The sequence below is a fragment of the Equus quagga genome, chromosome 21 (assembly GCF_021613505.1).
Source record: "Equus quagga isolate Etosha38 chromosome 21, UCLA_HA_Equagga_1.0, whole genome shotgun sequence".
NCBI classification, from domain to species: Eukaryota; Metazoa; Chordata; class Mammalia; order Perissodactyla; family Equidae; genus Equus; species Equus quagga.
In genome coordinates, this window is record NC_060287.1 from 23,444,534 (window position 1) to 23,471,994 (window position 27,461).

The 27,461-nt window shown below is 39.0% G+C and overlaps 1 protein-coding gene and 1 long non-coding RNA gene across 2 annotated transcripts in view; one reads left to right on the forward strand and one right to left on the reverse strand.

Moving 5' to 3' along the window:
- Positions 1 to 27,461, forward strand: part of LOC124231476 (uncharacterized) — a 134,279-nt gene that overhangs the window by 105,190 nt on the left and 1,628 nt on the right. Inside the window, exon 3 of the long non-coding RNA XR_006886540.1 lies at positions 18,899 to 18,963. This is a non-coding gene — a long non-coding RNA (uncharacterized LOC124231476). The remainder of the gene's footprint in view (positions 1 to 18,898; positions 18,964 to 27,461) is intronic.
- The window catches only part of CYYR1 (cysteine and tyrosine rich 1), a 101,872-nt gene continuing 100,188 nt past the window's right edge, over positions 25,778 to 27,461 (reverse strand). Inside the window, exon 4 of the mRNA XM_046648279.1 lies at positions 25,778 to 26,953. Coding sequence (XP_046504235.1) covers positions 26,820 to 26,953 — 134 coding nt within the window. The 3' untranslated portion in view covers positions 25,778 to 26,819. The remainder of the gene's footprint in view (positions 26,954 to 27,461) is intronic.

The window sequence follows — 27,461 nt, forward strand, 5'->3', positions numbered from 1 at the left end:
TGTCACCACTTCTCTCCTCCATTGTCCCTGACTGTCCAAGTCTTGGATATACATTAGTTTGCTATTTAAATATTTAGTTGGTCACTGGGGTGGTTTCACATACCTGATTCTTCTGGCACTTGGAAAGTGATGATGACAGTGAAGAAAAGCTGGAACAAGAACTTAACAATGTGTGCCTTTTGTCAAGAGTTGTAAGCATGAAGTCATAACGGAAAAGCAGACCCACTCATTCCCCATCTCCATCATTTCTCACCTGTCGCATTAGTGAGTCACCTCTATGACACTTCTTTGAGTCCCAGTCTGGCTTTGGCTTGTCCAGACGGAGCTCAGCTTCTCCCTGACTCAGCTGGCTGCTGCTCTGGCTTGATTGGTTCTCTTTGTCTCTCGCTTCTGCTCTGCTGCCCTTTTCCAGAGCTGCTGCCAACCCTGCCTCTTCAGCAGTTTCTAGCTCCAGCAGCTCTTGGCTTCTTGCCCCATGACCACTCATCTCTCTTCTGCTACTTAATTTGCCTCTGTTTCTGTCTCTGTTCCACCCCAGATTTCCCAGTCCATATGGCATTTCCTATCTAGCAAGTAACAAGTACAGGTATTTTTGCTCTATTTAACTCAGATTTGCCCCTTTTTTGAGGCAGTTGAATCCTATTGTCTGAAACTGCTCATGATGAAAGGGCCAGTGGACAGTACTTAATTATTGTGCTTTTCCTCTCCTCCCCACATATAACTGTGCCTTTTGTGAGGTCCATGTCTTAGTTTAGAGTGAGGATCTTAACTTTTCTCAAGGTTGCAGCATGGCCACCATCTTAACCTTCTGAATGGGGAAGGTCTTAGCTCTTCACAGGGCTTCTGCTGATTATTTCTGGGGCTTGCTATTAAGGATCCAAGAGCTCCACCAGGAAGCGTGCATTAGATTCACAGAAAACTGGTTGGACTGTTGACTGACAACTGACAGCAGATCTGATTCCTAACCAATATGCTCTGAAGACATCATTTGAAGGTGAGGATCCTGACTCCTCACCAGAACACTTTTTCCATGTTAAAATAATATAATCCAGGGACATTAAAAAAATTGCATGAAATTCTGGTTCCCCCTCAAGTATTTGAAGAGAATTAGATGGGTTAGCAATCCTTTCTGTAGCCGTGCTCCAGCAATGTTGAGACAGCTGGTACCAGTGTGGGAGAGAAGCAGAGCCTCAAGCATTAGCACCACCTGTTCCACAACAGGTTTCAGCAGTAAATTAAAGCTGAAGGAGTTGAATATGAGAAATGCCATGTTTAGGAAGATGGGGCCATACCCCAATGTGAGTGAGCTTGACCATAAGTTGTGCTGGAACCCCGTACCTCATACTAGAATCTCCAACAACGTAAGCTAGTGGGAGAATGGGGAAGCCAGGATTAAAAGGAACCAGGGATGGTTGCCAAGGCAGATGTTGGCACAAATTATGGTGCTCAAAGGGATATGGCCATCTCAGAGTGATCTGGGCTGGCCTAGATTCTCTTTCAGGAGTGGACGGGGGTTGGAACAAGGGGAGGACAGTCCAGTCTGGGAGTTTTTGCACAGAAATGAAAGGAGTAGTGGCACTCACTATCAGGTGGAGAGCTGAGTTGGTTCAAAAGAGGACTCTGGCCTTCATCAAAGAATACGAATGGCAGGCACAGCTCCAGCTCCCACGCGAGAATAGGGGAAGGGCATGGCAAGGTGTCAAGGCCGTAGACAAGAGATAAGGGTGTTATAGCAAGACTTCAGAAGAGTACAGAAATAAATTCTCAGTGGGCAAACAGCTGGTCCATGAGATAGCAGCTGAGAAGTGGAATCAAGACAATTCTCGATTATAGTTCCTTATATAAGGTCTTTCTTGATTGAGATTGAATCAGTAAGTGGGCGGAACTGAATCTTCTGGTTGAAGGAACTAATTCCTGCAGGAGAAGGGAGCTGTGGGAGCTGTGGAAGCGGGGACTGGTGTAGTGCTGTGGTGAGACAGGGTGACCAGCCTCCCTGGTTCACCTGGGACTAAGGGGATTCCCAGGACACAGGCCTCTGAGTTGTAAGACTGAGACAGTCCTGTTTTAACTGCTGGTCACTCCATGATGAAATGTATTTGACAGTCTTGGTCAAATGCTTCCTCAAGTGTTGCTCAGGGCTAAATATGAAAAAACCCACCTCTTTATGTTTATACAAAATGTGGGTTTGGTAGTGATTTTGGTGAGAAACTAATAGTCCCTTACTTTTTACTGACATATTTCATCATAGACTCTTAGAACTTCAGAATTGAGATGGAAATTAGATATCATTTCATCTTTCACTGTATGAATGATATAACTGAGAGCCAGGGAGATTAGACAAACAATTCAAGTTTGGGTAGCTACTTAAGGGCATAATTTCTTGAGTCCAGATTCTTTGCTTGGCCACATCAATTTTTTCTGCGTCACCTAAAGTTTCTTCTTTTTCCTTCTTGGTGAGAGCTTTTAAGAGAGTAGATCCTAAGAGTTCTCATTACAAGGAAAAACCCATTATTTTCTTTTTTGTATCTGTATGAGATGATGGATGTTAACTAAACTTATTGTGGTAATTATTTCACAATATATGAAAGTTAAGCCATTATGCTGTACACCTTAAAATTACACAGTGCTGTGTGTCAATCATATCTCAATAATTGGATTGGTGGCGACCACAGGGGAAGGGGAGAGGGCTGAGAGTGTAAGCGGTAATTAGGCACATTGTGTGGTGATGGATGGTAATTAGTCTTTGGGTGGTGAAGATGATGTAACCCACACAGGAATCAAAATATAATGATGTATACCTGAAATTTATATAATGTTATAAACCAATGTTACCGCAATAAAAAAAATTCTGAAAAAAATTATATCTCAATAAAACTTGAGAAAAGAAAGAAAAGAGCCTTTGCCACATAAAGGCTCGTTGTTCTTTTTTTCAGTTAGATTCAGTCAGCCTCCTTCAGAATGTTATACTAAAATCTACCATAGAACTCTACAGATATCAGTTTGTAATGTTTCTCTGACAATCATTACTGTTACTACTAATAGCAGGCCTTCCGTTGCCACCATTACTGTAGTATGAAGGGAACAGGAAACAATGTTTGTTTCAACCCCAATTTCTTAGGTGGGTTGAAATGAAGAACACTGTGAATTCAAGGAGCCTAACAATAGTTTTTAGCTGCTAGATATCTCTTCATGGGCTCTACTGTAAATCTCTGAGATGGATACTTAGCTCTGGGGTCAGTCAATTTACTCTTTCCTACATGTTGTCGTTTTGGTTACTGCCTGAGCTGTAAGTCATATTCAGGCCTTGCATCCCTGCAGTAGGAAAAGAAATAGAGTACTGCCCAGTGACCATAGATTTGACCCTGTAAACTGTTACAAGAGAATTCCATACCTGCAGACTGAGTGAAAATGACAAATAACTCTTTAAGCCTCAAAGTTTAAAGGAAAAGATCGATTTCAACTGGAGGGTCAGCCTGTCATTTTTCATTCCGTATATTGTCAGATCCATCATGTCTAACATACCCAGAGAAGCTCCTAGGGGGATGGTCTGCTACTGAGAGTCACAAATAGAAGAACGTTTTGAAGAGGTCCAGGGATAAGAGACATTCATGCTTTAAACGTGCTTCAGGTGAGTTCTGGAGAAAAAAACAGTCCAGATTCTTCACTCCTTGAAATTTACTCTAGAAGACTATCTTTGAAATAGTTTCTTGGTATTTCATCTGGCCCTCATCAAGGCTGGATTAAGAATAAATTTGATCTGAGTTAAAATTTGAAAATATAAATTCATATTTTGACCTATAACATTACCAAATGACAGCTTAAATAATTCAATATCAGGGGGCCCCTGTAGCGTAGTCATTAAGTTTGCCGTGCTCTGCTTTGGTGGCCTGGGTTTGCAGGTTCAGATCCTGGACATGGACCTACATCACTCATGAGCCATACTGTGGCAACAACTCACATATCAAATGGAGGAAGTTGACACAGATGTTAGCTCAGGGCTAACCTTCTCAGAAAAAGAAAAAAAAAATTAAATATCAGGTTAAATAATTACATATCATCATCAATGATTTTGTTTTTGTTTATACGACATCACAGATTTAATTTGGTTGAACTGGCTGACTTATTTGCTTAAACAATGCCCTGACTGTTTTGGAATTGAGTAGATACTATTTTTGTGAAAAAAACTTCTCATTGGTCTCAGGAAAAATATGCATTTTTGGAATATTGAAGGAAGAAAATGGTTGTTGCCAGAGGTCCAGAAACAACATATCTGGGACTAAAAATGTATTCCTCCATAATAGCATTGAGTCATAGAAAGGGAAATTGATGTTTCAAAATTGAATGGTTCATTCCTAGAATTCTGGGGGATATTTTTCTAAACCAACCTGGAAGTTTACCTTAGTATTGCAAATCTCCAGGTAGTTCTAAAATGTCCCATGAGGACCAGTAGATAATCTCTCATAGGAGTTTTCTTCCTTTTAATTTGGTTGGTGTCACCACTGTCATGCTTTTACATAAGCACCAAGTTCAATGTTATATAATTGGTAATTGCCAAGATCTTCAGGCTTCAGTAAATATAAAGCCTATTAAATACAAATGAAGTGAGGTTTGTTGCATTTGCTACTTAATAAGTGTTTAGCTTAAAATAGTCACCTTTGTTTTCTGGTGTAAAAGATTTTGCACGTACTCGTCGAAGACAGTTAAAAATTAGCTTCACGAGAAGATCAAATTTAGATGGTAAATAAACCCACGTTGGAACTAGGAGATTGCTTACTCAGAGTAAGAGTTTTTCTCTATAATATATTGTTTTCAGTAAATAATCAGTCCCTACATTAACTATTCCAATATTCATTCTGGAAGAAAACATAATAAAACATATCTTGTCAGGTTAAGAAGCTCCTGAATCAACCTTTGGAAGACGAAGTGGAGCTTCTGAACAAACAGGTTATATTATGTAGGGCAATGCCAGCAGGGAATCCTAATTATGCTTTCTTCCAGCATGTGATAATATTTGCCATGAATTATTGTGGGCAAATACTTGGGACATCAATCAATAGTGTAATTTTTAGTATAGTCTCATTGTGTGATGGTTCTTTTGCTTTTCTTTTGTGCTCAAGAATGCCTACTGTTGGGGCCAGCCTGGTGACAGGGTGGTTAAGTTCACACGTTCTGCTTTGGAGGCTTGGGGTTTGCTGGATCCCGGGTGCGGACCTACACACCACTTATCAAGCCATGCTGTGGCAGGCGTCCCACATATAAAGATAGAGGAAGATGGGCATGAATGTCAGCTCCGGGCCAATCTTCCTCAGCAAAAAGAGGAGGATTGGTGGCAAATGTTAGCTTACGGCTAATCTTCCTCAAAAAAAAAAAAAAAAAGAATGCCTATTGTTATCATTTTCCTTAATTTGATTCAACTCAAATTTGATTCTGTAATTTTATCAAGAATAAATTCCTATCTAATCAGTAAAACACAGAAAGTAGGGAGAACACATCCCATGGTTTGGCCATGTGCAAATGGGCAGCACCTTCTTTGGTGGACACAATGAAGCTTGGAAACCTTTACATGTGTTCTTGTACTGTCACACTGTGTGGGACAGGTAAGCCACACCCATCCTTTAGCCTCAGTTTTCCCATGTATAATAGTGGAAAAACTGTAGTTAATGCTACTTTTAGAAGAATGCTCAAAAAAAAAACAAGAAAATTGCCTAAAGTAATGTAAAATATTATGGCCAGGTTTTATGCACAAAAAGATTCCCAAAAGTTTTCATTTAAATCTACATTATGCGAATAGAAAATTTAATTCACTAGGTGAACTGATTATTTGAAACTTCATTGATTAATCTTCCTATAGAACAGATTTTCATATCTCATGCTTGCTTCGGGCATAGCAGAGACCATCAATAAAGCAGTAGACTTAATGAGGGTATATAGAGTCTCTATATTTTGTGATATGAAAATCTGTTTTATAGCCAAAGTTTAGCCATAATTACTTGGGGCCATTTTGAGAAGAAGTTGACCAAAATAAAGGAATTCTTCCTCTGAAATGATTTCACAAAATTTGTCAGATTCACTTGAATGTGCTTCTAGACCAAGGCTTCTGCATAAAATTTAACAGAGAAGTAAAATGCCTTTGTCAGTTAGTTTAGTAGTCTGATATACGGTGCACACCTTTCCACTACTTTTGATATATAATCAATTTAAGGTCACCAGAAATAGCTTCTAACCAACAGTTTCATTCCAACATTTCTGACATGTACAGTCTAAAAATGAGACCGAGATAGTATGATGATCACTTTCTGATCTACTGATGCTATTTCCTCTATAAAAAGCATCCTTTATGGGCAGATAATCTGTGACAAGCTTGACTTTTTAAGGTAATTTCTCAAAGCGACAACTCTGTCATACCTAATTTATTATTTTTTCTCCCCAATTTGTATGACTGGAATCAGCTTGAATATTTAGGTCTTCTTGCATCAAACAAGATGTTCTAACATTAATGAAGGATAATTTTATTTATTTCAATTTTAATTTTATTTAATTTTTAAATAGGCAATATATTCACAAGGTTCAAAATTCAAAAGGCATAAAAGAACATTCACTGAAAATCCTTGCTTCATCCATGCCTTTCAGCCACCCAGTTTCACTTCCTGGAGACAACAACGTCACTAATTCCCTGGGGATCCTTCCAGAGATTCTACGCTGCATATACAAAACTACACATCTATAGATATAGACATACTGTATGCTGGGGATCCTCTAATGAGCCATGTAGAATGTGCCTGACAGTTGCCTGGTTTCCCATAGGGTGCTAACTCCCTTGTACTTCCAGACTGTGCATGCATCAGAATGGCTCCGTGGTCCACAGGTGTCCCAGGCAGTAGCAACAGGGAAGCCCTGGGGCAGAAAGTGGTAGGTGGGTGGTACAGCCGAGGAGAGGGGCCACAAAGCTACACTTGTGCTGATGTGGCTCTTGAGTGACAGCTTAGTAAACAAGTTGAGCCTAGAGGACGTGAGAAAATGTACAAGAGATGTCCAACACATAGACCTTTTGGTATGAGTATGCCCAGACCATAGAAATTAAAGAGAGGGCAGAAACAATGGTTGGTACTCAGATTCTAGCACGAACTCAGATTTTAATAAATTCCCATAATTCTAGAAAGAGACTCATCTTGAGAATTTTCACTCCATGGATTGGATTTTCATGCTAGGCTTTCCTAGTAGGCTTTTTTTTTGGTAAAATATACGTAATACAAAATTTATCATTTTAGAGGCTGGCCCCATGGCAGAGTGGTTAAGTTCGCATGCCCCGCTGCAGGTGGCCCAGTGTTTCATTGGTTCGAATCCTGGGCGCAGACATGGCACTGCTCATCAAACCACGCTGAGGCAGCGTCCCACATGCCACAACTAGAAGGACCCACAACGAAGAATATACAACTATGTACTGGGGGGCTTTGGGGAGAAAAAGGAAAAAAATAAAATCTTTAAAAAAAATTTATCTTTTTAGCCATTTTTAAGTGTACAGTTCAGCAGCATTAAGTATATTCACAGTGTTGTGCAACCTGCTAGGCTTTTGTAGAAGAAGTGCATGGTAGAAATTTTCAAATTTTTACTCATATTGAAAGTTGCTGTTTTATGCCTTATTTTTTTACTTAGAGCCCCAATATAAGAGAAAAACATATGACTTTGAAGCCTTTCTGTGAATTTGCCTTCTGCAGATCCAATGCCATGAAAAATCACTGTGTTGTGTCTGGAATTCTGAAACTCCAGAAGTGGCTGAAAAATTCCAGGAGCAAAAATGGCTTAAAATGACCATTATTTTACTCATTGTTTTGAGAAGACCATTTTTTGAAGTGTCTGGACACTCATTATTGGTAGTTGGTAGGCCTTGGCAACACCAGACTGTGCGAAGATCTTTCTCTTAAGCAAAAAGAGTGGTTGGTTGATCCATGACAGGAGTTGGCCTTGGATAAACTCTTTATGAACTACTACACCAACTTTGGATTGTGTTGATGACAACTGGTAGAGATAAGGTGTGTCTTTTGATTATATAAATCTTAGAAAAGATGTATCTTTCTACCTTTGAGTTTGGGCACTGTTTTTCTCCTTTAAAGTTACAACATGCCTTGGGAAAATATCTAGATGGTTTCCAATAATCGGCTATGTCGAGTGCCGTGAATACTTTCTCGAATAAATTCCAAGAATGTGAAGCATTTTCCTTTCAAGACGCATCTGAGCCTTCCTTGCACCAGGATAGATGAAGCTTGTTTCTAATGGTGACACACTACACATTTGTAAACTCTTATTTCAGTAGTCGAGTCTGTGATTGTTGGTAGACGTACGCACACAAGCGTGCGTACAAGCACACATTCACACATACAAACCACTGGTCAAGGGTCTTGACAGAAAATATTTGTCAAATATCTTTTCTCATTATAAATAAGACATTTATCCATTTTGCATGCACAACAATTTATGAGAATTGGGGTAAAATTGAAGGTTCCTATCTTAGTTCGTTTAGGCTGCTATAGCAGAATACCATAGACTGAGTGGCTTACAAACAATAGAAACTTATTTCTCACAGTCCTGGAGGCTGGGAAGTCCAAGATCAAGGCACCAACAGATTCGATGTCTGGTGAGAGCTTGCTTCCTGGTTCATAGACGGCTGCCTTTTCACTGTGTCCTCACACAGTGGAAGAGGCGAGGTTGCTCTCTGGCATCCCTTTTATAAGGGCATTAATCTTTTTTATGAGAGCTCCATGCTCATGACTTAATCACCTCCCAAAGACCCCACAGCTAGATACCGTCACACTGGGATTTACATTTCAACATCTGAATTTTGGGGGAACACAAACATTCAGTCTATAGCAGTTCTTAAAGCATTTTGTCTTGGGAATTTTGCTTATGACAAAATTTTACTCGTCTCACGTGCTTATGTTAATAGTCGAATCTTCTGAGTTCTTTGGGGAAATAACTTGCTACCATGTTTTCTGAACATGTGGCCTTTCTTGAAGAACCTGAGCTTGGTAGTTTTGACTATGCAAATAGAACATAAATATAATTATTCAGTGCCTTTGTCATGTCTGAACTAATCTGAGGACGTTACTGTGTCTGAGATTTGCTATGTTTTTACAAAAGAGCTAGGGAAATAATAGGCTTCATGTTACGAGGAGCACAGACATTAGTAGCTCCCAAGTTATTTCGGTATTATGTCTTGTTGGATTAGAGTCTTTATTTTGGCCGTTGAAGTATCAATGAATTCTGTCAAGGCATATTATTAGAAGACCTTAATATAACTTTTATAAACAGTGCTTAAGGCAGTGTTTCTCAACTTTGGCACTATCGACATTTTATGCCAGATAATTCTTTATTGTGGGAGCTGTAGGATGTTTAGCATCCTGGCCTCTACCCTCTGGATGCCAGTAGCTCCTCCCCAAGTTGTCACAACCAAAAATGTCTCCAGATCTTGCCAAATGTCCTTTGGGAGGCAAAAATGCCCACATTTTTTAGAAGCGCAGGCTTAAGGGAAACCCTGTTTAGGGCATGGTTTCTGGAGCTGGTCTCGATGCCAGTTGCGTAAATCAGAGAAACTTACGGCTGTAGCATTGTTAAAATATGGACATAATTTATACCAGTTGCTACATAGATGCTGTTCTGAGTCCTCCGAATTCTTTTCCCACTCTCTGTCTCCTCTGCATGACCCATTTCCCACTTCTCCATTATGTAGAAGCTCAAGGATTAAAACTCGTGTAGCGAGGGGACTCCATGATCTGCCTTATCTATTGTTAAATTTTATGATCTGTCTATTATTATTTATATTTCTTTTGTTGTCACCCCTTCATACAACTTAGAAGCAACTAGGCCCATCACACCTCTCAATTCACCGTTGAGTCCTAGACTAGAAAGTCGGGTTACTTTCTTTAGTTTGTTGTCTTGATAGACAAACACAATATATTTCTCTGTTCTACACATCATCCCTCTTCAAAAATGGCTGAGCTCTTCTTACCACCAATCACATGTTAAACCATATTTTGGCTGGAGTTTAGTTTTAAGATGGGCTTGTTTTGAGTATCAATGGAAAAATACTCAGGAATTGCTATGCAAACTTACAATGTAAAAATAACTCCAGCTGAGACAACAACTTGCACATAATAGAGTCAATGATAGATGGTCCTTGGAATCCATTCGCAGGATACTTGTCATTCATTGACAAACTGCGCGTGCTTCTCCACAGATTTACAGACACTGACAAACGTATTTATTCAGTAGTTACCACAGATCTCAGCCTACATTCTTATTTGCAGGATTATTGAGCATTATTTAATATTTTCTTGTGGGTTCCATGAATTTCAGAGAATTCTGTTTTGTTTGAATCTGAAAAACAACCCCTTCTGCTTATGCCTTACATTAAGAATTATTGAGCAATTTTCTGAAGCTCTGAACATCAAAAAATTTCCTTAAAATGTGTGAAAACAAATATTTTATTAATTTAACAAATTTATTTATTAAATTGTTATTTAATAAACAAGTGAATTAGTTAACAAATTCTTATTTAATTTATTAAAGTATTTATTAGTTTACAAGTGAATTAGTTAACAAATTCTTATTTAATTTATTAAAGTATTTATTAGTTTATCTATAGCTAAAAATTTAAATTACTAGTTTCCTGATTATAAAAATCAATGGACTATTTATCCTGAAAGTAATAAAAGAAAAAGAAATAATAATACTCTTTCATCTAACAACTCAGAGATAACAATTTTTAATCTTTTGTATATATTCTTCTGGATTTTATATATAGGTAATATTTTTGTTAAAAGCAAAATGGAAACACACTCTAAATCTTCCTTTTTCTGCTTAACATACCATGAATGTGAAATAGTTTTGCGTGATTCACTTGTGGCTGCAGAGTATTTCATTGTGTGGATGATCCTTATGCATTTAGCTTTATTGATGTATAATTATAGTCATGTTATTATATGTTATATTCATCGCTGCAGTTATGATTCTCATGCATGCATCTTTGTACATTTGTCCTATTATATCTTTTAGATCATTTCCTCAGAGTGAAAACATGGAGTCAAAAGACATACATATTTTGCATTTTGGCATATGTTGCCAAACTGCTCTCTAGGAAGATCTGCCCAATTTACATCCTAATAAGGCACGAATGCAAATATACCCTACATCTTTACTACAATCATATCTTTGGAAATAGATTTGCAACACATTAAGAAAGCCACCACAATTCTGAAATCTTGAATTGGTTTAATTTGACTGTGGAAGTTTGTGATTGTGTTTTATTAAGCAGTGATCATAAAATTCAGCATCTTCCCAGGTGAAATCAGTTTAGCCCATAATAGAAGGTTGTCGGGGATTCCAGAGAGAGATGAGAGAGTGAAATGTGTGTTGGTCATTGAGAAATAAGACTCTATCAATTTACCTTATGAGAATAGGTCAACTCTGTCACTGACTGATTTTGGTTTAAGCTTCTCCCTTAGAAATTCTGATAAAAAGCGGTGATGGTATTAAGGTATTGCATTATTTTTATCACATTCAGTGACAAAGAAAAACCTTAGCCTCACTTTATAGTGCTTCTTCTGATGGAGTTATTTTTGAATCCTTTTTCTCCACTTGCTTTTTAGAGGCCAGAGCCCAAGCGAAACACAGTTTGATTCCGGGTTTGATGTGAGATGGTTTCCAGAAACCAGGCCCACAGCTCTCATTTAAAAGATAATGACTTTAGCTGGGCATAGGGCCCTCTCCTCTGGTGGAGTGAGACCCAGACTTGGATTGGATCTGGGCCGAATGACAGCTAATGATACACCAGACTTTAATTTTTTTGTCCCAGGCAGCTCCTGTAGGAATGTCCATCCCTTGTGACTTTCTCTCCTTCTACCCACTTCCCTGATTCACCTACAAAGCGCAAGGGACAAAGCCAATTTGCTTTTAGAACTGCCCCTATGAGTGGACTCCCTGTAACTTTTTTGAGGTAGAGGTAATGGAGTAAGAACCCAAAATTTGTTGAACACTTACAATATTCTAGCAGTGTATGGAACTTCTCCTTTCATGGTCTTAACAACAACATGAAATAATATATTGGTGAGGGTTTTCCAGAAAACAGAACCATAGGATGTGTGTGTGTATATAAATATACATATCTATATAGAGAGAGATGTGTGTGTAATTTGTTATAGACGTTAGAGCTTTATATATATATATATGGCATTTCAGAGCTTTTCAGACGCCTTTCTTACCCTCTTCCCTCTTTTCAGGAAAATTACAATATTCTATTTTTCATCAGCTACATCTTAGGAAATTGGGTGATTTGGTAATTTCAATATTGAGTTCAACTAATTTTCATTCTCTATATATTGAAGAGCTTGTGTATTCCGTCATGCCACTCAGAAATATAAAATGGGAAATTTAAAAAGTCAGAAATCAAATGGCATTACTTCATTAGAATATAATCATTCAACCCCTAAATTATCATGTTTTGGCTCTGAGTTACGAGACCGCATTGTTATTTCAGAAAAAGAGGTTTGATTACACAGATAGCAGTTTTCTTTAAAATGTCCACATTTATCTCCTTTCCTTTGACTCATCTTATACGGATAGCTTTGAGAGAAAGCTGGAAAATGCCATGAATTATTCAGTCAGGGAAAATGCTAATCTTATAACGAGAAACACTGTGTCTATTTTCAAATTTGAGGTCTTCCTTTGAATGTTTTATGTAGATATGGTATTAAAATCTGGTAATTGACATGAGACATTTGATTGGTTTGTAAATTTTATTTTGTAATTGACTAATTTGGGGATGAACAATGATTTATATTCATAAATATATGATGGGTTCTCTAGATTTTGACAGCACCTCCACATCCATCTGCTATTGTGAATGCTTAAATGAACATCAGACACACACACCAAGCTGCTCATCATTGGAAATGTAGAGACTATTGGAAATTCATAGCAAGACACTAAAAATTTCTACTTTTGGAAGTGTACACCCTCCTTAAATTCATTTTAAAGGGAAAGAATAGTAAAATAATATTTCCCATTTTTACTTTATATCTGCCCAAAGGCAGGCACAAAGGATATTAAATATACCCCACAAATTGCATTACCTTTAGGAAGCAAAAGGCCCCATGTTACATGTCAGTTCTGGCAGAAAAGTGGTAAAACATTCCATAAGAACATTCCTAAGAACCAAGGACTTAGCAGTCCTCATACACTTTTAGTTATCTGACACAACCATTCTTGTCTCTATCCACTGGCCATAAAATGAATAAAATTGACTGTGTATTTTTGTGTAGTATTATAGGCATAAACATTCAGAAGCACAGACAGAACCACACAAAGAACCTAATTCTCCAGTCCAGGAAACAACAAATAGGGTAGCAGAATATTTCAGAGGGAAGACTGAAGGGCTTTTTAAAATGAGAGAGAGTTTTTGAGACCCAATCTTGAGATGGGAAGTTTTATTTCTGAGTGTGCCTCTGCTGGGCAGGCTAGAAGGGCTGGATAGGTCTTGACCAGTGTTCTCCAGGCATTAGGGGACATTTTGAAGTACAAAAAAGCTTCAGGGAACCATAACTCCCCACTTTGAAGTACTCCTAATTTTATTCCAGTACCACCTCTCTACAAGCCACTCACAATTGCTACCCAACAACCCAACTTTGCTCCAGCTTCCTCGAGATCCATGGCAGTGACCCAATTTCCAAAATTTTCCATTTCTTCTACAGGCTTTGAATATTCATTAGAGATGTGCTAGATGAAGCCCTGTGCTGATAAACTAATGCTTCTATGAAGGGTCAGATAACTGTGGCTTAATCTGAAATGGTCTCAGGCTGTATATTTGCATGTTTGCCTTAACCCATATGTCTCTGTTTCACAGCTCTCCGTCACACTGCACCACTAAGCAACCCTGTGAGGATAAAAATGCCATTATATGGATGAAAGCACTTTGAAATCCAAAGAGTAATATGCAAGTGTTAAATACTACAGTGAACGGATATGTATTACACAATTTTGCCATTTGAGTTAAACGTTTACATTATAGTGCCACTACATATATGTCTGCCTCACAGTCTTCCAGTGACTCCCCGTTTCTCTCAGAATGAGACCCAAAATCCTTACCATGGCTTACAAGACTTTACCCTATCTATTCTGATACTCACGTGACCTAATCTTCCGTTCGCTCCCTCTGCTTCAGCTACAATAGCCTCCTAGCTCTTCCTCAAATAGATTGAGTGTTCTCCCATCTCATGCTTTTAACTTTCTCTGTTCCCTCTTCCTGGTACACTCTTGCCCTAGATATTTGCAAGCCTCACCCCTCTATGCTTTAAGTTTTCTTCCCAAATGGCACTGAATCAAGATACCCCTCATCTTCCTATCAAACACAAAGCCCTTCATTCTCCAAATCTGTCATCCTCTCTCTTTTTACCTTCCTTATTTTTTTCAGAGCTTTCCTACAGTTGATACACTATGGATTTGTTTTTATTTTCTGTCTTTCTCCCACATTAGAATGAAGCTCCAGGGAGTTTTTGTCCCTGGTAAATTCTAACACCTAGAATCATGACTGACGCGTAGTGGCTACACAGTCAATATCTATTGGACGAACGAAGGAATATTAGCAGAGGCAGGACGAGGGGGCACTACTCGTCTCCTGCTTGTTTACTAAACTGATGTTTATGTCTTTACAAAGGCTTTTTAAAAAACAGACTTTATTTTTCAGAGCAGTTTTAGGTTCACAGAAAAATTGAGCTGAAGGTACAGAGATTTCCCATTTGCCGCCTACCCCCACACATGCATAACCTCTCCCGCTGTCAAAATCCTGCACCAGAGTGGTACATCTGTTGCAATTGATGAACCTACATTGACACATCATTATCACCCAGTTCATTATCACCCATAGTTCACATTAGGGTTCACTTTTCGTGCTGTACATTCTGTGGGTTTGGACAGATGTATAATGCCTTCAATCCACCATTATACTGCCATACAGGGTAGTCTCACTCCCCTAAAAATCCTGGGCTCAGCCTATTCATCTCTCCCTCCCTCCTGACCTCTGGCAACCACTGATTCTTTCAGTATCTCCATAGTTTTGCCGTTTCCATAATGTCATATAGTTGGATACATAGAGAGTGCAGCCTTTTCAGATTGGCTTCTCTAAAGGGCTTTTTACAACTGTAAAGTAGTTGAGCCTTGCTGAAACCAACCACCCAAACAAACCATAGATACATGAGCAATAAGCTTAATAAATAAAACCGAATGAAAACAGTCAATGTTGGTCACATTAAAACAACGAAAAAGGAGAACTCTCAGGTTTAGAAGACAATTGTTCTTAAGGAAGAATCTTTAGATGACATGAGCTATGAGTCTGATTTTCGCTAAAGCACATACACAGCTGTATTTTGCCTTTTTGTAGTCCTGTCAACCTTATGTGTGTAGATGAAGATCCCATTTATTTCATCTATGTTAACTGGTCTGAGTCCCAGGCCTGCTGCTTCCTCTGTCTATGTTCGGCTCAGTCCCTTCACTTCTCACCATTCAGCATTCCCACTGTTGAGGTAAGAAAATCAAGCTTAATGACCTCTAAGGTTGCATTTTGAAGTGACATGTCTTTGTAGCTCTTCCTACAACTGAATTCTATCAATTAATTTTGTAGTGAGTTTTTTTTTTCATGTATCCTATATAGAGATTACTGTAGTCTCTGAGTCAAGGGAGCATGTACATTTTGTTCATTGCTATCAAACCAGCATTTAGTGCCTGACTACAAAATAGGTCCTCAATAAAAATCTGTTTATTGAATAAAAGCCATAATGCACAAATGAATAAGTGAATGAAAATGATTCTAAAGACTGTGTCTCCAAATGTATCAGGCCTAATTTCTGGTAACTTCCAGGAAGAGGTTATCATCTCCTTTCTACCAAACTTATTTTATTTTTTAAACTTAAGCCCGGAGATGTCATTATATCAATTGGCCCATTTTAGTAATTTTCTGTTTTATTTTCCTTAATATAAGTAGAAATGTTGCCTCTAATATTTTAATTTTAGTGTTATCTCCCAGTTACAGGGCCTGACTTACTTAAATCCATGCTCAGGACATGTAAAAAGCCAATGTTTTTATTTCCAAAGACATACTTCAAGCCTGGTGACATGAAAACAGTGCTGCCTGATTGGATTTTCTCCTACAGAATGGAGACCATAAAAAGGACTTATGTTCAATATCAATTATTCATACACCAACAACTTGTGTGTCCACAAGTTACCACTTGCCTCTTCACCAACAATAAAATGCAGCTTCGCTCTGAATATAATGCAGGTTGCTGTCAGGTAAAAATATATCCTGATTTGAACAATGGATATTTGCATCCATCCCGGGGAGGCAGTGACACGTGGCCATTATTTGGGTAAAACATAGCTGTCGAAGCAAAACCACAGCGAGAGAGGCCAAAACACTCCTTGAGATATTATTGCTATTTAAGCACTGGCCTCTGATGTTCAAAGAAGAGAATGGAGGTGGAACATTTATGAATACTCCCTTGTTCCTCCGACCAGTGCAATTGGCTGAGCCATTCATGGCTAATGGCATGTGTTAGGGTCATTAAATATTGGAAGCATTTCAAAATTAATGCCTTCCTTTAATTATGGATTTTTATCTTTTGGATTGACTCTGAGGTACTTAAAGGAGCAAAATCTTGGGGAAAATGTTGGCCCATGTGGCAATTTGGGCAGGAAAATTCTGTACTTTACATGATTGTCTTTTGTGGTGCACTAAATGCTAGTAGCATCTTCTTAGGCATTGTGTCAACCAAAATGCTACCACACTGTTCCAAAGACCCCCCTGGCCTGGGTGGTGGTGGGGGTACCACTTCTCATTGTGAATCATGCCTGTTAGTGAAGGCAGTATAGGAAAGCAGTAGAGGGTGAGGGAGATAGTTTCTTGAGATGATCATGTCGAATTTAAGAACTTTGGGCTTAAATCTAACTTTACTCTTCTCTTATTAGAGAATTCGAATGACTACATCTTATGCCCTAGTTTGTAGTTCTGTAAAACACATTCAACAACAAATTCAATATTTACTTTCACTGAGCGCCTGCAGTGCCCAGGCATCATCCAACACTTTTAGGTATCCTATGTCATGCCATATATTTACTCAAAAATCATTTGAGACAATCAGCCTTTATTTTGACTTCTACTGACTTATCTTTAAGAATTTGTCTACAGATGGCCAAAATGACAGTCAATTCACGCAAAAATTCAAATAAATAATGAATTTATCTAAAGAGTTTGATAAAGTTATTCTCTTAATTCATTTGAATTTGGCTAACAATAGTTTCAGCTAAGTACTACCTTACAGCTGCTTATTCTTTACTGGGAGAAATGGGTTAGTCATTGAAATCATTGTATTTTGTATGTAGTGCAGAAAGCAGTGCCCATGTTGAGCTTAAAATATTCACTCCTGGCATTTCCAAAAGACTGAGTGATGGAGCAGGTCCACCAAGATTTTATTTGCATGAGGGACTATGAAGTCTCCTGAGCAAGGTTCATCCTAAGGGAGGAAACAGCCAGAATTATGTTCCCATAAAAATATCCCAGTCTTCAGAGGAGAGTAATATATATATTTAATAATAAAAGCACAATGTCTATCACTAGAATTTGGCTAATGTGCTTTCCTTATAGATCCATGTCTAAGTTTGAGGGAGAGGAGAGGCTATTAGGTCAAAGTTGGAAGAACTGTTTTTACAAAATAGCCCCTGAGATTTTGGGAGCATAAAGTATTGCTGCTTTAAGCCTAATGCCTTCAGTAAAAGAAAAAGAGGGATTTTTTCCATTTAGCTCAGAATGCAACATTTTCTCAGTTGGTTGAGGGATGGAGAGACTATGGGAAGCTCCAGTATATTGGAGACTCTACCCTTTCAGTGGCTCAGGCCTCAGGGTGTGTGTGTCCTAACTCTGATGGCATCTGGGGCCAACAGCTTCCAACAACAGCCAGAGGCAGACACAGCACCATGATCATTCTCCGTGATACTATTGCTGCCACTGCAATAGTAGGCAGTGATGCTGCAACCTACAACCCCCTGCAATAACAGCAATATTGGTGGCTGGGCACAGCAAGCCAATTTAGAGATCTTCAAGTGGACCTCAGCAGCATGGCCATGCCAAATGATGCTCATGCAATCTAGTGGTTGACAAATGTCCAACCAATAACATCACTAAAGAGGAGCTGGAGAGAAAGAAACTAGAAGATGCAACCTGCTAACTGAGAGGCCATAAAAATACCCTCTGATGGGGCCAGCCCGGTGACATAAGGGTTAAGTTTGCCTGCTCCGTTTTGGCAGCTTGGGGTTTGCAGGTTCAGATCCTGGGCGTGGACCTACATATCACTCATCAACCCATGCTGTGGCGGCATCCCACATCAAAATAGAGCAAGATTGGCATGGATGTTAACTCAGTGACACTCTTCCGCAAGCAAAAAGAGGAAGACTGGCAACAGATGTTAGCTCCAGGCCAATCTTCTTCACCAAAAAAAAAAAAAAACCTCTGAGGACACCCAAATGTAATAGATTTTACTTTGCAGAAGTCTAGAAATCCTACAGTAGCAAATGAGCCCCAAGATGGAGAAATATCATTTATTAGATTGTTGTGACCTGCAGAAACACAGACTTCATAAATATTTTAATTTTGACATTCATGCATATATAACTTTGTGCTGGGCAAAAACTATTTTATTCCTTGATTACTATAGAACTCTGTTATTTATGCAGAATCATCAGGAAGACTATTATTGCCTTTTTCTCATGTTAAAATTCTTCCCTAACTATTCTAACATATGATTATCGTCTAGTTTAATATTTTATTGCTTATACGTATTTTTATTTTAAAATTCTGCAGAGATCTTGAGCTTCTACAAAAACGTGTAACAGAAAACCAACAACCAATTCCACAGGGATATTGAGGTATGTACAAAGTAGACACTAATTTTTACAGTTCTCATTCAGACTTACCAACATTCATGACTGTCCCTTCAAAATTAGTTAAAAGTTCACAACAGTTAGCATGTGTCTCCTTCCTCATCCCTGTTCCATAAATATTGACTCATTCTTTTGTCCTGATCAAAAGGACATAGAGGGCATCCGTGGAAAATTCAATGTGGTTTCTGTATAGGTGAAGTCATGACCTGGGAGACAATCAGGTGAACGTGTCTGCAGAGCCCAGGTGCTGGATCAGAGATAAAAGGGTCCTTTCACTCTCTGTCATCCACGGTGTACATAAAAACTGGAACTGGTGGAGGCTGGATGACGAATTGCAGCAAAAGGACAAAATGAAGGATATGAGTCATTAAGATTGTTCAAACACGTATAATCATCCACTTGGAACTCAAGCCATGGAAAGGCAGCTTCTAGAATCAGTCCCAAGATCGCCATAGGTAGCTCTTACAAGTAAAGAGTAAATATGGGTATATTTCTTTGCAGCATGAGCAGTTTATTCTCACTGAAAGATATTTTTCTAGGACTACGAAGTGATACATTTACAATTTCTAAACCTTCAAAATGGTGATAATAATAATACCTACACCATGGAATGGGCAAATGTACTTAAATGTAAAGTTCTTAGACTAGTGCCTGGCACCAACAAACGCCCCAAACTATTGTTGTTATTATTATGATTTAAAGTAACATATTTCTAGGGATAGTTCATTGAGAATCAATTTTTTTTACAATGGTATTACTGCTTTTCAGAACTTGGATAAATGCACTATTGCTCTCTGTACATATTAAATAATAATAGCACAAAAGCTGGTAGCCATTTTGTTATCCATTTCCAGCAGTTTTAGTCTTTGCTGTTTCATTTCAGGATATGCAGTGGTTTTTCAACACACCCTGAAGAAATGATAACGTGCAAAGTGCGGCATCTTATTTCAGTCAAACTGTCTTTAGTGAATCCTTTGGACACAGCTTTTGAAGTCTAAATTACATTAGAATTCATTCTATGGAAATGTGATTTATGAGGCAATTCTTTTCTGATATTTGCTTGGTATTCTTTTTATGTAAAAAACGAGAAGCTCAATTTTAATCTGAAGAATTATAAAAGTGCCTCTCCCGAACCGGCATCTTGTCTCATTCCCACTGAGTCAGTCAAGATGAGCAGGCTCGTTTTCTTGAATGGACGTGTGTTAATCCTGTGCTTAATGACACGATCCAACTGTATCTGGATTGAATATATCATCAGTTAAAAACTATGAAACGATAGCCTTTTTTCCAGTTCTCTGACCCATATCTTGGATTATGGACTCCACTAAGAATATGCTCCTCATCATAAACTCCCTTCCTCTAATTGTTAAAGTTATTTTAACATTCTTTAATGTCAAATATGATTTGCTGACTTAATATATTCAATCATTTGTTTCATGTGCCCAATATCATATAGATACCTCCTGGGGACTACAAATGTCCCAGAGGCTGTCCTTGCTCTCAAAGAGCTTACACAGTCTTCTGGGGTTGACAGGCATTTAACAAATCTGTGACAAGGGATATGATAGGAGTACAAAATAGATACCAAAAATGGCAGAGGTGGGAAGAAATGAATTCTGGCTGGAGAAATTATCAGACCCCTCCTCAGAGTGCATGCCCTTTAGCTACATCTGGAAAGATGAGCAGAAGATTCATAGAAGCAAGAGACCCATCCCCGGGCAAGGAGATGAGGGAGTTTGTGTTGTGTGCTCAGGTGGTGGTGACAGACCCAGGTTGTGGGTCTCCAAAGGCATTTTCACACGCAAAACAGAAAGAATGGAGCACCGACTCCTTAATCTTCAACTGCTTTTAAGTTGTTCTGAGTCAACAGAGAAGTTAATGCACAAGATGTGTGATAATGGAGACATTTACTTATAATAAAATACAAAAGTGGGAAAATCAGATCACTGGGTTCTTTTTGGATGGTAGCCAGAAAAAAATTAAATTATCCATCTTTTAGGCCATGGAATCAATATGAGATGTCTTAATCACTTGTCGCCCACGACCAAATGGGATTCAGAAAATGATTCCCACGTCTTCTCCTCACACTAAGAAATGGCAGGTGGCACACACTTAGAAACTGCTCCTGACTGGGCTAGAAGATGGGAAGCAGAGCAGAAATAGGCATCAAAGAGTCTAACTGTAAACAACTTTTTTAAACCAATTATCCCCTAAAGTCTCTAGAGCAGGCAAACATTCCAGTACATGTTTCTGCAGTTACCAACATTTCGTTGGATTTGTTTTCCATTTTTAGTGAAGGTATTCGGGATTAGGTGAGGTAGCAACTTGATCCACTGAACACTCACCTGGAAACTTGTCTTGGAATTCTTTTCTGATGAAGATTAAATTTCTTGGCTGAAGTTGAAACAAAGGGTAGAACTGGGGCCACGTTAAGACTTGTCTATAAGGTATGTGGCATGTGCTATACTTCATTTCCTGCCCAAATGAGATGTGCTTTAGTGAAGCTCATAAATGAAGTTCATGAGAAACACAAACGTTGTATGTCTCACTACCATATTCCTTAGGAATGCAGCTCTTACGCCATTAGCACGGCCCTCGGAAAGTTGCTGGCTCCATTCTACTCCTGTCTGTTCGCCAAAAGCGATTTGATCATAGCCAAGCACGGCCCTGGGATCTTTCAGCTATTGAACTGGTACATTCCTGTTAGAGGGAAAATTGCCTAAACTCCAAATAATGAACTTAAGGAGGATGAGATGAAATATCCCTGCTATGATAGGCTGATTACTAAGATAGCTCCTAATGCTCTTTGCCTCCTGGTATTTGTGCCCTCCTGTAATCCCTTCCTCTTTTGTGCAGCTGGACCTAGTAATCTGATTCTAAGGAATGGGATATGGCAAAAGTGAGGAGATGTCACTTCCAAGACTAGGTTTTAAAAGTCTGTGACTCCCCTCTTGCCAGCACTATCTTTTGCTAACCTGCTCTCTCACTCTATGGCTCTCCTTGCTCTGGGGAAGGAAGATGACATATTTCAAGGTGCCCTATGGGGAGGCCCATATGGTAAGGAATTGGCCGACAGCCAGTGAGTAAATGAGGCCCTCAGTCCAAATGCCTGCAAGGAATGGAATCCCGTCAACAACCATGCACGCCAGTGAGCTTGAAGGCAAATTTTTCTTCAGTTGCTCACTGAGATGACTACAGCCTGTGAAAGTTGCTGAGCTGGAGGACCCAGCTAAGCCATGCTCAGATTCCAGACCTATAGAAATCAAGATAATAAATGTTTCAAGCCACTAAGTTTTCAGGTATTTGTTACACAGCAATGGATAACTAATACACCTACTTATAGAAGTGGTAAGGCTTGCTAGTGGGAGCACAAAGGTTGGAAAGAGAATGGGTATATTCATTTGTGTCTGTCTGAGTCACCAACCCACATAGGATCTTTGTGACAGATGGTCTCCATACACTGTTTATAATCACTGCAACAACCTGGGAAAGGTAGTGTTATTCATATATTTTGGCCAAAACTGAGGTTATGGGAGCTTAGTTACTTGGCTCAGAACACATAGCTAGAAGATGACAGAAATGAGAGAGAAACCAAAGGAACTCTTCCTCTGAAGCCTTGGTTCCTTCCTCTGCATTAATGGGTCAGAAGAGGCAAGCATGAGGTTGGGGTGGGGGCTGGGGGGGGAAATCAGAATCACCTGGAGATCTTTTTAAAGCTCGTTATGTCACTTTCCTTTCTGGAGGTCCTGACAGTTTGGACTGAACCACAGCACACAGTGGAGTTTCATCAAAACAGCACTGAACTTAACACAAGTTCAGCCATATCCCTTGTAGTTTGGGCCTGTAATCAGAAAATAAAAATTGCACATGTCAAGCAGGTTCTGGTTGAGAATCGGGTAGTCCTTAGAAGCCTCCATGGGTATTGAGGAAGGTGATCATGTGACTTTGGCATTCTGGTGTTGGGTTGTTTTAGCTAAGTTAAAAATAAAATAGCACCCAGAGCTCCACTCTTTGATGGGCTCAATATACAGTCTGATGTGTGCTGCACCCTACCACATCTATAGCCATAAGCTGGTAAAATAGGTTTAACTAAAAAAGGACAGGTTGGGAGTAGAGTGGATGAGTGGCGGGTGTGAATGGGTGGTGAGTGCTGCTTTCATTTGACGGTGGGAAGAAGATTGTGAAATAATGGAAGAGTACACTTCAATGTTGCATCTTAAAAAGGCATGGGTGGCCCTGGATGCTCCTGTAATGGCTTCTAGAGCTGAGCAGAGCACCTGCAGAGTTGCTTAGACTCTGAGAACAGGCTGTGGCCCTGTTTCACCAGCTCCTGGGCCAGGTCCTGGGTCTCTCTTCCACCATCAGTCCTTCAGCTCTGGCTATAGCTTCTCCACTCCTGGCCAGGAAAGCCTGGGTGGGTCTCCCATGGCTCATGGGTTCTCATGCCGGTCCCAGCCTTCCTTCCATATGACCTCTTTACGTATTTGTGAGGGACATCACAATTAACTGACAAAGCTTGGTTTCTCCTGGACAGGATGACTGTAGTGGCTTCTTCTTCATCTCCTTCTTGCTACCTCATTGCATTTTGCATAGAGGATTTTTCTAGAGCAGCACTGCCCAATGATGTAGCCACTAGCCACATGAGGCTATGCAGCATGTAAAATGTGGCTAGGGACTAGGGAATATAGTCAGTAATATTGCAATAACTTTGTATCATGACAGATTATTAGACTTATTGTGGGGATCATTTTGTGCCAAATCACTATGACGTGCACCTGAAACTAATAGGATGTTGTATGTCAATCATACTTCAATAAAAAAAGGAAAAATTGAAAAGAAAAATGTGGCTAATGAGACCAAAGAACTGAATTTTTCATTTGGTTTAATTTTAATTCATTTAAATTTAAGAAACCATATGTGGCTGGTAGCTAATGTGTTGGATTGCGCCATTCTAGAGGCTGTCATCCTTATGTTATTCTTTTGTTAATTTATTTTTCTTAATATTTATAGAACATTTCCTATGTGCCAGGCACTATAGTTAGAATTTTTGCATGTATTCATCCAATTTTCACAAAATCTGATGAAGCTGATTATATTATTTACATTTTCCAGAGCAGAAAGTTGAATTTTAGAGGGATGAAGTGTCGTGCCTCAAATCACACAGGCAAGAGACAGGATTCAAAATAAAGTCTATCTGGATCCAGTCCTGTGTTTCCCATACAGAAGAATGAGGCTAAATCGGTAGGAATGGAGAGTAAAACAAAATGGACGGAAGACAACATATAACCATTGTTATGAGTTATTTCATTTTATTGCATATTATAAACACTTTGGCCACAGGAAATACGTTAGTTTTTAAATAACCATAATTCAAAGCTTTCACATCATATACTATCTTCCTCCAAAATGTATCATCTACAAAAATAGTGAACTCCAAAAGTCTATACTGATAATATGCACATTTATGCTATTGTGACCCTAAATACAAAAGTAAAAATACTCATCTATTGTCGGCCTGTGGGTTTGTGATATGCCTCAAAGGTAGCCATAAAATGACTCAAAGAAGAGAGATGGTGTGGACTGAAATGGCTCCTATGTGGGTAATTTTTACGGGACGTAAGAGGTGCACAATAAATGTTCATTGACGGCGAAGATGATGAGAACTCAATTTCTGCTGGTCTTTCCCTCTCCATTTTTCTTAGAGAATATGTGGTACATTTGCAAACAACATTCTGGAAGTCACAGAGACCCTGGCTGCAGTGTAACTGGGTCTGATCACACTTGCAGAAGAGAGATAAATTAAAGCGTATGTACTGTTAAAATTTTGCTAAAATCTCAGTTACTAGAATAGACTGGAACTCTTGAATGCTTTGTGTCTGTAAGTAAGAAAATCATCAGTGCTCAAAAATCAAGCAAGTCATTCAAAACAAATCTAGCTTTTAGACCTCACTGGCAGTTAGACCATATTTCCATCAGATCAATGTATTTGAAAATGAGATATGCTACTTATATTAACTACTAAGCTCCCAAGTACAAATATGGCAACTATAATTTATACCTTAACACATTACTTTTGATTGTTTTAGTCAGCAAAATTCCTGGCATCGTTTTGGGATTTCACTGAATTATGATGATGATGTTGGATTAAACACTTTAGGTTTAATTGCAAAGTGACACAAAAATTTGATCATCTATTCCCAATATTTGACAACATACAATTTTGAATACATGAAATTACCCACATAAAAATATAAATGCTAAAGTTATTTGTGGCAAAATACGGCATATTAGAATTATTATTATTATTATTATTTTTTGGTAAGGAAGATTGGCCCTGAGCTAACATTCATGACCAATCCTCCTCTTTTTTGCTGAGGAAGATTCATCCCAAGCTAACATCTGTTGCAAATCTTCCTCTATTTTGTATGTGGGCCACCACCACAGTGTGGCCACTGACCATTGGTGTAGGTCCATGCCTGGGATCCGAACCTGGGCTGCTGAAGTGGAGCATGCCCAACCAACCACTGAACCACTGGGGCTGGCCTGCACATTAGAAGTATTTGTTAAAAGATTTTACACCTAAAGGTAGGCACTTCATAAAATTTCAATTTTGGCAAAAGGCAATGGTTTGATGTCAATATCTTAACCTTTCCATTAACTGTATAACTTTTTCAAGGGAAGAGATTGTCAAAATGTTACAAAAGAGAAACATAAATTTGTCTAAGCTACACGTGAGTGGGATTCCACAGAAGGGAATCCACACTTCATTTTTCCCCTCTCCTTTTTGTGAGTTGCTGTATATCTTCATGGTCAAGTTCTGAGATTTTACTCCCTGATATAAAGCCTGGTTGGAATATTTGGCTTCTCATCTTTTAATCAGAAGTGAAGTATTTGTTGCTTGTGGAACTTGATACAATTTTTTTCAGTTGGAATGAGCTTTGTCATAATACACTAAATCAGGTGATTTTTAGGTGGCAGCAGCTGGCATTGAAGAGTTCTTGGCTTCAAGCATCTATCGAGTGCCTTTGATCCTGTTTTAACTCTCAAATTAAATAGATAAGATTCAACTATTCCTGTTGTTTCCATTCTGGGAGGCATAGAAATTCACCTCACGTCTACCTAAGACATGAGCAGAACTTTTGGGGCCCAATCGACCCATCTACCATTTGATTTAGCCATCCCTTCTAGAGCATGTCTCTCTACCAGATAGTCAGCCAGGTTCACTGTGAAGTCTTGGTAACGAGAACTTCACAAAGCAATCTAGTCAATAAGAAAGCTCCAATGGCTCTTTCTTATACTAAAACCAAAGTTCCCATTTTGTAGTTTCCATCCAGCGCTTCACACAGCGGAAGGCACAGAGTAGGCCCTCAGGCACTCAATCTGCCTTTATTGTTGAACCAAAGAATGGGAATTCTAGTTCTGACTTTTAAAGAACACAGAATATAGCTGTTTCTTATGTAGTCCAAGCTATTCTCCTGTCTTATATAAATCTTCTCTCTTCCAGGATCAATATTGCAACTTCCTTCATCTGTTCCTTAAGCAACATGATTTTCAGATGTTTTGTTTATCTCATTACTCTTCTCTGAATGTGCTTCCGTTGATCAGTAGAGCTCTTCAAATGTGGTTCCACTGAACCAACAAAATACTCCAGATGGGGTCAGCTCTGTAGGGGAGAAGCCCTGTATCTCTTAGCCTGGACATTCCACCTGACATAGTATTTGACCCCAAAGAGTATTCCTTAGAGCAATCTTTTCCTGTTTCTGAGATGTTCTGTTTCTGAGTAGAGGCATTTATTCTGGGCAAGATCTCTGACTGGCACCTATTCTGTTCTGGGAGAAGGATTATTTCCTTGAATTTCCAGGATAAGGAGGGGGTGGAGAGCGCTGTGCTGAAGCCTGAGGGGTCGGGGAGTACGGAGGAGGCAAGTCTGCACAATATTCCAGCTCATGGTCGTAACTATAGGGGGGTGGTGCCACTGGAAAAGAAAAGGAAAAAGACATAAGGCATTTAGCAAATATTTGAGTGTCTACTATGTTGAAGTCACGGGGCTAGGTGCTTAGGGAGGGGACATAATTTTTACCTGCAAAAATCTTAGTTTTATCAGGTCAAGCACAAATATGTACGAAAGGGTGAGTGCTCTATAATATGGTGCCTCTGGCCAAAGTATTTAGAATTGGCAGCTTAGGGAAAGTTTCTTGGAAATATGATGCTGAAGGGGCAGAGAGAGAAGGGGCTAAGGGATAATTCAAGTTTGAGCAAAAGCACAGAAGCAGGAGGACACTTTTGTTCAAACAAAAAGTATATGGAGGAAGAAATGGCAAAAGATGTTGAGGAATCTGGTTGTATCATCTTCATGATGGGCTTTGAATATCACATAAGGAGTGTGTGATGTGCAGTTATTGGAGATTTTTTGAATATGCTAGTGAATATGCTTTGGGAAGATGATTCTCTCAGTGGTATGGATTGAGGCGGACTGAAGACAA